General features: G+C 50.7%; 1 protein-coding gene across 1 annotated transcript; it reads left to right on the top strand.

Moving 5' to 3' along the window:
* Nucleotides 1–3,866: 3,866 nt before the first annotated feature.
* ITPRIPL2 (ITPRIP like 2) lies at nucleotides 3,867–7,273 on the top strand. The gene has a single exon (XM_023558798.2). The coding sequence runs from the start codon at nucleotides 3,946–3,948 to the stop codon at nucleotides 5,545–5,547; it is 1,602 nt and encodes a 533-aa protein (XP_023414566.2). The 5' UTR covers nucleotides 3,867–3,945; the 3' UTR covers nucleotides 5,548–7,273.
* Nucleotides 7,274–11,057: the final 3,784 nt, after the last annotated feature.

The raw sequence follows: 11,057 nt of genomic DNA, 5'->3' as shown, positions 1-11,057 counted from the left end.
ACCCGTTATGTCCACATGCTAAAACACTGCCATCCCCCTTTCTGTAGCCACAGCACTGTGACTTTCCTTGGGAGGCCCTCCATTTTCCCCCCTCCCCGACATACACAGTCCCATGGTTTGCGTGCAGATGACCCCACCTCCTGGCTCCAGGGTTGGGTACTCAACCCCAGGACAGGTTGGTCAGTGCATCCAGCCCCTACTTCATCTCTCTGAGCACATGGCCCAAGGCTACCCCAGGGTGTTTGCTGCAGCTTTCAGGAAAGGAAAGCCTACTTTCCATCTGCACTGAGGATCATGTGAGAGGAGAGCAGCAGGGTGTCCTACCGAGAGGTCGTACCAGAGAGCGTTAAGCCAGGCCAAGGTGCAGCAGGTTTCTCTTAGACACAGCCTTTCTGGCCCTGGCTTTGTAGTTCTGCCGAGGTGATTTGCTGGGCCACAAATCTTGCAAGGGATTGGTTAGTCTACTATGCAAACAGCGTGCATAAAATCATCCAATAGGATTAGGTGATCTTTCAGGAATTGATCAACTACTATGCAAATTAAGTGACCACGGCCTACTTAGGGGATTGGTTAGTTCTGGTCCTGGTAGGAGGACCATACCTTGAAATTGACAAGTGAGCCCTGGTGGCGCAGTGGTTAAGTGATATGGCTGCTAACCCAAAGGTCGGCAGTTCAAGTCCACCAGCCGCTCCTTGGAAGCCATATGAAGCAGTTCTACTCTGTCCTCTAGGGTCAGAATGGGTCGGAATTGAGTCGACGGCAAAAGGTTTGGGTTTTGGTTAGGCTTACATAAGGGCCAATTCCACAGAGGTTGAGGGGACCTCACTACCATCAAGAAGAGCCTGGAGTGGATGTGTTCTCCGGACTCTGGGTTCCTGTGCTGAAAACCTCCTAAAAGAGCTATTGTACGTATGGCTCAAGAGCTGTAACACTGAAGACAGTTTGAGGTGGCACCACATGGCACAGCAACATAAGCAGCCGCAGCACAAGCAGTATGAGCCAGGAGACCAGTGAGAGGTGGCCGCGGTGGGCTTGCCGAGCCATGGAACAGGAGAGAGCTGAGAGTGCCTTTAAGCAGGAGGCTTGCTATGGAGTGGGGTGCCTCTGGGCACTTGTCAGGGGATCTAAAGAGCTTTAACACTTGCCTGAGCAGGGCAGAGGCTGAGAGAAGGCCCGCCAGCAGGCATGGCTGAGAAGCTGAGAGCTCTCTTGGCTGGAAGCTGTCCTGACTGAAGACCTGTCTCCTGTCTCCTGAGTTGTATCCTGTTACTTCCCTAATTAACTACATAATTGTGAATATGGTCTATGAGTTCTGTGTGGCCACTGCAACAAATTATTGAACCTGGCAGAGATACAGAGAGTGCAATGTATGTGTGTGTTGCGGGGGGTGGGGGGAGGGGGACGGCTGGTGTCAGAAATGGTGAAGAAGTTGGAAGAGGTATCAGCTTTGTGCTGATGGTGATTCTCATCCCCTCGGAAGTTAGGAGACTTCTGATGCTACTAGATAGCAAAAGGAAAGAGCTGAAGAGCAGAGAGAACAGGTCCTTATCGTATATGAGCACCTAGATTCAACTGCACCTGAAGCTGGTTCCCCATGGACTTCTCAGTTAACATGATACATTAATTCCAATCTTGCTTAAGCCAGTTTTAGCTGTGTTTCTCTCACCTGTAATCCAAAGCATCCTGATGGACAGACTATGGTCTCATAGCTAATAGCAGTGGAGATGGGATCTGAAAGCAGATCTGTTTAGCTCTATCAGGCTCAATCCAGGATTTCCCAGGAGTAATTCTGGAGCTTAATCCAGGAGCTATCCTGAGTCCTGGCTTCCAGACGGCAGCTGGGTTTGACCTTGCTCTACTTCAATGATGATGCAAGCAGGGAAGGTACAATTGAGTGGCCTGTCAATCAATCAAACTGGAAACCCTGGTGGTATAGTGGTTAAGTGCTACCGCTGCTAATCAAAAGGCCAGCAGTTTGAATCCACCAGGCGCTCCTTGGAAACCCTATGGGACAGTTCTACTCTGTCCTATAGGGTCACTATGAGTCAGAATCGACTCTACGGCAACAGGTTTGTTTCCTTTTTTCAAGAATCAATCCAGATAATTTCTGAGAGTGTCACTCCCTGTTAAGAAAGAAACAAAACAGGCTTCCTGGGACTCAGGTCCCAGCGCAGGCCCTGACAAAGGATGCAGAGAAATTCCCTGCAGACGAGGAAAAGACATTCACATGGTCCCTCTTCCTGGGAGTCTTGCCCACTGGGTTCTCCCAGAGAGGCAGATGCTTGGATTCAAAGCTCAGCTCTGCCAAGGCCGTGTGACCTTAGGCAAGTGGCTGAACCTGCCTTCCGGTTTCCTCATCCGAAAAATGGGGAGAAAAATAGTATCCATTTATTGGGATTAACTAAAAAAAACAAAAAACCAAACCCACTGCTGTCAACTCGATTCTGACTCATAGCAACCTTATAGCACAGAGTAGATCTGTGCCATAGAGTTTCCAAGGAGTGCCTGGTGGATTTGAACTGCTGACTTTTTGGTTAGCAGCCATAGCATGGAAACCGTGGTGGTGTAGTGGTTAAGTGCTACTGCTGCTAACCAAAGGGTCAGCAGTTCGAATCCGCCAGGCGCTCCTTGGAAAGCTCCTTGGAAACCCTGTGGGGCAGTTCTACCTTGTCCTATAGGGTCGCTATGAGTCCGAATTGACTCGACGACATTGGGTTTGGTTTGGTTTAGCCATAGCACGAAGTGAGGAGTAAATAAGTTAATTTGCATAAAGTGATTAGAGCAGTGCCGGTAAGGACGGTAATCGTTCCCAGTGCTGGCTCCTCCTCTTTCGGGTCTCAGACGAATGTCACCCTGGGGAGACCCCCCTCCCCCACTGAATGGGAAGCAGTCACCCTCTCAATCTGTCTCCATCACAACACAGCTTTGTTTCTTTCAGGGCATCTTCCCCATATCCGCTCCTTTCTCTTCTGGTTTCCTTTTTTTTTTTTTTTTAACCAGGCCTTAAGCTCCACCGAAGGGGGGAAACCTTGTCTATGTTGTTAACCGCCATTTCCTCAGCACCTAGCACCCTGCCTAGCACATTGTAGGTGCTCAGTAAATACTGGCTTGAATAAAGGACACCAGCACACGGCAGGGGCCACTCCCTTCCCGAGCCTGCCACGCCACCACAACTTGCTGGCGGGGGGAGGGGAAGCGGGTAGCCTGGATGTGAACAGTTTCTCGTTTCCAACTTCCCAGTATACTTTCATGTCGCACAACTCGAGGCTCCCCGGACAAAGCCACCTAGCCCCGGAACCGTGGCCTTCTCAGGTCTGCCTTCGGGGAGAAAAAATGGGGTTGGCCCGGGGGACGCCAGTGCCAAGCGCTTCTAGAAGTCCCTCCCGCCGCCCGCGTCGCTTTAAGGCGGAGGCCCGGGAGGGGGCCGACCCCGCCCGCCCGCCGGCTCCACACTCCGCTGCAGACTTCGGCATTTCCTCCCCGCCAGCTGGCGCGCCCTCGCCTCCCCTCGGAAGAGGAAGCAACCGGGGCCCGAGTAACGGGAACGAGCACAGAGGGGAGCCGCGAAGAATCCAGGGTCCGCGGCGCCAGGCGGGGCGCCCAGGGTAGGCGGCGAGCCGGGTAGAGCCAGAAACTGGCCGAAGACAGCGCGCCGGGGCGCCGGGCGGGGAGGGCCGCCGGGCGGGACGCAGCGCGCAGGCGGCGCAGGGCGCGGCCCGGAGCCCGAGAGTACAGGGCGGGCCGCAGCTGGAAGGAAAACTTGAGCTGGGAGCGGAGGCCGAGCTGGAGAGGGGCTTCCCCGGGCCCTGCGAGGCGGGGGCGGCCGCCGAGGTGAAGGAGCCGGCGCCGGCGGGGGCGCCCGGGCGCTGCGCGCATGCTGGGCCGGGGGCACCGCCGGGGCTCGCGCCCTGGGCTGCTCGGCCACCGCTGCCCCGGGCGCCCAGCATGTCGGTGCACTACACTCTGAATCTGCGCGTCTTCTGGCCGCTGGTGACCGGCCTGTGCACCGCTCTCGTGTGCCTCTACCACGTCCTGCGGGGAAACGGGGGCGTCCCGGCCGAGCCCCCAGACAGCTCAGACGGCGGCTTCCCGCTGCTCAAGGCGGCAGTCCTGCTCCTCCTCGGCTATGTCCTTCTGCGCTGCCGCCACGCTGTCCGCCAGCGCTTCCTGCCCCAGCCCCCCCGCCTGGGGGGCCACCCCGCCTTGTCCCCGAGGCCCTTCAGAGAGCCCGGCCTTGGCATCTTGCTGGAGAGTTACTATGAGCACGAGGTGCGCCTGTCGCCGCACGTGCTGGGCCACAGCAAGGCGCACGTGAGCCGGATCGTAGGCGAACTGGTGCGGGCTGGCCGTGCCCGGACGTCCCCAGGCCCCATCCCCGGCGGTGCTCTGGCCTTGGCCTTCCGCGGAGACTTCATCCAAGTGGGCAGCGCCTACGAGCAACATAAAATCCGCCGGCCAGACAGCTTCGATGTGCTGGTGCCGCTGCGCCTCCCGCCGCTCGTGGCGCTGGAGCCGCGGAGCCTGGGCGCCGAGTCCTCGCTGGCCCCGGCTTTCCGCGGCTGCTTCTTGTGCGCCCTCAAGGCGCCGCCCGCGCCATCAGGGGCCCCCTCGGGCCACTGGCTCCGGGACTGCAAACCCTTTGCCGAAGGCTTCTGCGTGGACGTGCGTGGGCGGCGTCACCTCTCTGCCACACTGGTTCTGCGCTGGTTTCAGTCGCACCTGCAACGCTCTCTGGCCACTGTGCGCTACAGCCTGGAGGGTCGCTGTCGGGTCAGCCTGACCCCGGGCGGCCTAGAGCAGCCACCCACCCTGCACATCCTGCCCTGCCGCACTGACTACGGCTGCTGCCGCCTTTCCATGGCAGTGCGTCTCATCCCTGCCGTCCATCTGGGCGACGGCGTGTTCTTAGTGGCACCGTCGCCCTCGCCCGCAGGGCCCCTGTCGGAGCTCCCGGGAGGCCTGCGCTCCGAGGCGCTGTGGGGCGTGAACACAGCACGCCAGGAGCAGAAGCTGCTGAGCTGGCTGCAGGAACTGGCCCCTCCAGGTGCCTGCTACCTCAAGTGCCTGCAGTTGCTAAAGGCCCTACGAGACCTGGGTGCCCGTGGGCTGGACCCAACGGCTGCCACCCAGTGGGGGCGCATCCTGTCCTCATACGTGCTCAAGATGGCACTGCTGGCGGTGCTATTGCGTGAGGGGGCCCCTGCGCAGGTCTGGGATGAGGTACACTTAGGCGAGCACTTGGAGGAGGTGGTACAGTTTCTTAGGGACTGCCTGCTGCAACGCCGCACACTCTTCCACTGCGTCCTGGGTCCTGGCGGGGCAGCCGCTGAAGTGGGCCCCCTGCCTAAGGTGCTGCGCGAAGCCGCCCCAGTAGACCTCCTGGCGGCTTTCGACCAGCGCGCCCGGGAACTCGCAGCGGCGCGGTTGCTGTCCACGTGGCGAAGGCTGCCGCAGCTTCTCCGGGCCTACGGCGGTCCCCGCTACCTGGCCAGGTGCCCCCCACCCCGGAGTCAGCGCACCCAGGGATTCCCTGAAGATGAACCGTAATTCGTGACAGCGCCCCCACCTGCCCAAATGCTCCTAAAGCCTCTCCTGCGGTGTGGGATGGGGGAGGGCGGTTAAGCCAGTTTAAACCTAGGAAGATGAGCTGCAGAAGGTGCTGGGAAATTTGAAAGATGCTACAAGCTTTGGTGGCTTAAATGTCACTTGGCTCCACAGTCTAGTATAGTTATAGCACCTTGTTCATGCCCACGTGAATATCCGGGGAAAGGTATGAAAAGACACCCAACTGCAGCAGCTAAGAATTGGTCCAAATATTGTGCCGTGTGGAATAAGTCTGTTGAAGGGCCCGGCTTTTAGGGGAAGTCCGGTAGAGGAAGCAAGAACTAACTGCAGGGGAAGGTTCCTTATATAGGTTCTACAAACAGCTCTCTCCTGCCCCCAAATTTAAAAGAAGCTAATGTTTTCGAGGTAGCTACTTGCTAGATACTTGGTTCCCCCTTGTCTTTAAAAGGAAAAAAAAAAGTCTTAATTCACAAATGGAATTGAAATTCTCTTGCAGGGGCTGCTGTTCTGAGAACTTAGTTTTCACTATTTAATGTATTTTGCAAGCAGTGCAATCATGGGTGTTTGACAGGGTTGTGAAGAATTAAGTCACACGTGTTGGGAGGCACACATGAGTTGGTTAGAGAGACTTTCAGAGGAAATTCCACTTTATTTTGATGAATTTCTTCTTTCTGTGGTGATTGCTAGTGCCAAGCATTACATCTGAAAGGGAGACCAATCATGTTTATGATTAAGAAATGGGCAGCCTTGAAAAGCAGCCAGCAGGCTTGCTTACCATCCCTCCAGGGCACAATCTAGGACTATGTACCAGTCAGTCAACCCTGTTTATTGAGCATCTACTGTGAGCCAGGCAAGTGCAAAGTGGCAACAAAATAAATGTATAAGACAGTACTGGTGAGGGCTTAAAACATGTTGAGTTTGGAGAAAGATGTATTTCACATCTTTGCCTTTAGGGTATCTCACCAGGGAGGGTTTGCTGCTGGTTGGGAATGGAACCTGTTTTGCATGGAGATTACTTTGTGGTTTAAAGAGATAATGAAGTGAAAATGCCTGTTGCAGTGCCTAGCACGTAGTTGGTGCTTTTTCAGTCAATGTTCAATGATGGCTAGTGGTTGAAATTTTCCTTCTGGCATCGCCCAAGTAGACTGAAGTGGACTTGGCCAACTTTGAAGAGCTGTTGGTTCTGCACAAGCCTGGCAAAGCATTTCATTTATAGTTTAGAATATTGGGCTCTATGTTTGAAGAGCAGAGGAGAAATACCGTCGGGAAGACAGGCCTTGAGAGCATCTACTCTGTTCTTTTTGGGCACAAATATCATCACGCTGGGTATATTTTGCAGCCAGCAGGAGCCCACTCTGAAATCTCTCCTGTACCCCCAAATTTCTAATGGCCCTCAATTTTCATCAGTCAACTTAAAAGTCAGCTTCAGTTTAGAACGGTCTGTCATCCCCTTAAGAGCCTGGGTGGCTGCCAACCTAAAGACTGGCAGTTCAAGCCCACCCAGCAGCACCATGGAAGAAAAGCTTGGTGAACTGCTACCATGAAGATTACAGACAAGAAAGCCCTACGGAGCAGTTCTACTGTGTAAACACATGGAGTCACGATGAGTCAGAACTAACTTGAGGGCAGTGGGTATCGTTTTATCATCCCCTTGCCTGACTGGAAAAGTGGCTAGCCCCAGTGTTACACTTTGGGGTTTTTTTTTTTTTTTTTTTAAACAAAGACATGTACTTCCTTAGACTCTTAAAGGTAAAACTTGGAAGGCAGAAGTAGCTGTGTGGTGGGGCCATTGTTTAATTTCTGAGCTATTTTGAGGGAGCCCCTTAAACCTTACTTCTTTAGGGGATCCAGTTGGGGACTGCAAGAAATCATTGTGAATAAATGATTTACAGGGAATTCTCACCAGGGCTGCATAGATTTCTTCTATCCTTTGAAGCCTTGGACTGTAAGAGACATAGCAAATGCGCTGTCTGTTTGACGTTGTAGTGGGGATGGTTCCCTTGAATACCACAAACATCATTCCTAGCTTTTGACATTATGTTGTGTCCTAAGGTACTGCATTTAGCAAATGGCTCAGTCTATCAATTTCCTGCAAAGCTATCAACTGCACAGTGTTCTTTAAATTACTTTTTAAAACAAATGCCAAGAGTAGATCGTATGTATATGTATATATGAAAAAGAATTTCTATACCCAGCTGCAGTTTCTCCTGTAGTCATTAAGTCTCCTGGAGTTGGGGGACAGCAAGGCTCTCAGAGGGATTATAAAGCTTTAAAAGCAGAGTTTTCCAAATGTTTTTAGCCAAGTTGATGGATTTCTTTTTTTATCTTGATAATATTTTGAAACATATATCTAGTAAGATACTGTTCTTGTAGCTTTTGTTCAGGTTAATTTCCCAAAGCCTCATCCATCCTCAAGGTTTTTAATTATTTTTTTTAATTAATGGGGCATTGTATTTGTGAGTTTTTAAGAGATGAATGTTTTATTTAAATACCATGCTGAGCAACTGTTCTGTGCACATGGTGACCAAAACGTAGAGATTTAGATCAATTTTGATCAATGTTTAGTCATCCAAATCATGTACTGTGTACAAATGAGACAATAGGGCACATTTGCCAGGTCTGACGGATGCCCAAGGCACTTAAATTAAGCTCCATTCTGTATTTTATTAGGGCTCTGTCACGTCCTTCATTTAACATGTGCACATTTTTGGTGTATGCTTGGTACTGGAGATTCACATAGGCAAATATTCTCAGACAGGAAGGCTCAAAATTGCTTATGTAACAAATAAAAAAAAGATGAATTTTCTAGCCAGCGCCTGAAGAAAATGCTTTGGGGAAGATGAGTCAGCCATCTTGCCCCAGACACCCTTTGGTAACTTCCACTGGCCGGTCTTGGGAGCCATTCTGGAATGCTTGTGGGCTGGGAGAAGGAGGTTTTTTGCGAAATGAAACTGAAGCTGAGAGAGGGGAAGATGAGGGTGAACCAGAGAAATCTGAAGAATTCAGGAAGGATGACCTAAGTTGGAAGTGAGGGGAGAGAAGGGAAAAGAGGAGATGGGGCGAAAACCATAGGAGGGTGTGAGAGAAGTTTGGGTTAGGAAATACATTTTTAGGTGGGTAAGATTTCAAACCAGGGGTCGCAAACTCAGCAGCCTGCAGAAGCAAGGTAGGGAGGTAAATGGGGGACGGCGGGGTTATACTCACCTTAAGGGGACCAAATTACTCACCTCCAGACCTATTTTTGCCACGCAGGATTGCAAGCCCCAAAGTGTCAGATCTTTGATTAAAAACGGGGAGGGGGGGGGGCTGGCTGGAAATCTAATTTTTTTTTTAAGTGAAACTTTATTATACAGATAATTTAAAAATGTCCAAAACATCACATGGACCAAACAAAACATTTGACTGAGCCCGGGGCTACCATTTTGCGAACCCTGCCTTACACAGCTAACCCCCCAAAGCATGTATAAGGTTATATTTATTGTTGTGGTTAAAGTGTTGTTATGTATAGTTGGGGGTGTGATATTTCAAATCTTTATTTCTCAGAGCTAAGCTTTATTGTAAAAACAAACCCCTCAAAAATTAACACAGTCACAGATAACACTTAATTCCCAGAAGGACCCAGGGTTCTAGAGATTCTCCATCAAACTAACGTGGGCCAGTTCTTGACATTTCGTTCCTGGTGATTTGGGGCTAAACTCCTTAGATCTGTTGGAGTTGGCAGATGAGTAATCAGGAAGGATTGTTCAGTAGTTTGTTTTTGATTTTTAGAATTAAATTTATGGGTTTTTTTTTTTTTTTTTTTGGTGGGATCTTAAGCCTGTGCCTTAGCAATGATCACTGGTGGCCATGAACACCAGAAAAACAGTGTTGGATCTTTGGCTCAAGCTTCTTAGGCTTGTTAGCATTCCCACTGCCAAGGTCAGACTTCTCACCTGGTTGTTTCCATCCCTGTCTGACTTGGTGGTGCCCACCACTGTGGACATCCTAGCACTCTGAGGGAGTTACCCATCATCCTTCCAAACATTTGCCATTTATCCTCATGGAGTAAGTCGTTTCTGTCAAACGGCCTTTGACTTTGATGAAGATTTTTACTTCTCACTCCCACCCCTGTGGGGGAAGATGGTTGTCTCCCTCACCAGTGGTGGGAAAAATTAACCTCAGCGTTTCTAGTGTTCTTTAAGTGGGAGACAAGTTCAGTGTTATCACCGTGGTGTGTGTTAATTTTTAAAAAATTGCATCTCTGCTACTGAGACACTACTGTTTATTTTGTATTTTGTACGTACGTAGCACATAGCTTGGTGGGGATAAAGCAAGTATATGTTGGGAGGGGGTGATTCATGTAGACAGAATAAACTAAAATGTCCAGCTAAATTATATCTAATCTGGTTTTTGAAGTATCAGATATTCAGGAATATTTTAGCACGTTTGCTTTAAAAAAAAAAAAAAAGGTGCCTTGATGCAGTCACTTGACTTAAAACATTCCTATTTTATGGTAATTTTATAATGTGTCTTGTGATCCCAAACTGTGTATTATGATGCAATCTGTTGGCTGTAGTTGTAGCATAAGTTTTGTTCCAGTAACGAAGGCCAAAGAGTTCATCAAATATGGTTCAGTTGCAACAGTCGTGGAAAAACCATTTTGATCACATCAAATTCCACGGCCCAATTAGTTGAAGCCTGCGCTTCGTTTTCTAGTTCAGGTTGGATTAAACTTGCACTTTTAATCATATGGGTCATTTGGGGACCTCGTTCTTTTATACTTTGCTTTATTAATAAAGGAACTTGTAGAAACCTCTGGAGTGGATGTCAGATTTTGCTGGGGGGAGGGGGGCAGCCTGCGCTTGCACTGGCTTGTGATTCCTTGCACAAGCCTCAAGTGTTCTTGGCATCTGGATATACTGGGAGTCTTTTCCCAGGCAGCAAATCTGGGGGTTATTGTTTGCACAGAATCGGCTCCGTACAGAGGTGGGAAAGGATGCCAGTTCATAGCTCTGCAGGCGTGTAGCCTGGGGCCCTGCCTTCAAGTCCCTCATTAAAGGGAGTCACTAATTGTCACAGAAAGGTTAGCAGTTCGAACCCACCAGCCTCTTGGAGGGAGAAAGATTCAGCAGTCTGCTTCCGTAAAGATTACCCATTGCTGTCTAATGGATTCTGACTCATAGCAACCCTGTAGTACAGAGTAGAACTGCCCCGTAGGGTTTCCAAGGAGCAGCTGGTGGATTTGAACTGCCGACCTTTGGTTAGCACCCGAGCTCTTAACCACTGTGCCACCTGGGTTTCCCATAAAGATTATAGCCTCGGAAACCATACGGGGCAGTTCTACTCTGCCCTGTAGGGTTGCTATGAGTCAGGTTGACTGGATGGCAAAGTGTGATTTTTTTTTTTCCCCTTACCTAGAACCTACTGCCCCACCCCTCCTTTCTGCCTCCCGCCTTTCCCTCATACGCCCAAACACAAAATTCAGGCCTTGGCCTATGGCCGATTTATAGTTT

The sequence above is a fragment of the Loxodonta africana genome, chromosome 12 (genome assembly GCF_030014295.1).
Source record: "Loxodonta africana isolate mLoxAfr1 chromosome 12, mLoxAfr1.hap2, whole genome shotgun sequence".
Taxonomy (NCBI): domain Eukaryota; kingdom Metazoa; phylum Chordata; class Mammalia; order Proboscidea; family Elephantidae; genus Loxodonta; species Loxodonta africana.
The sequence above is the reverse complement of the archived record's forward strand: the minus strand, read 5'-3'. Positions and strand labels throughout refer to the sequence as shown.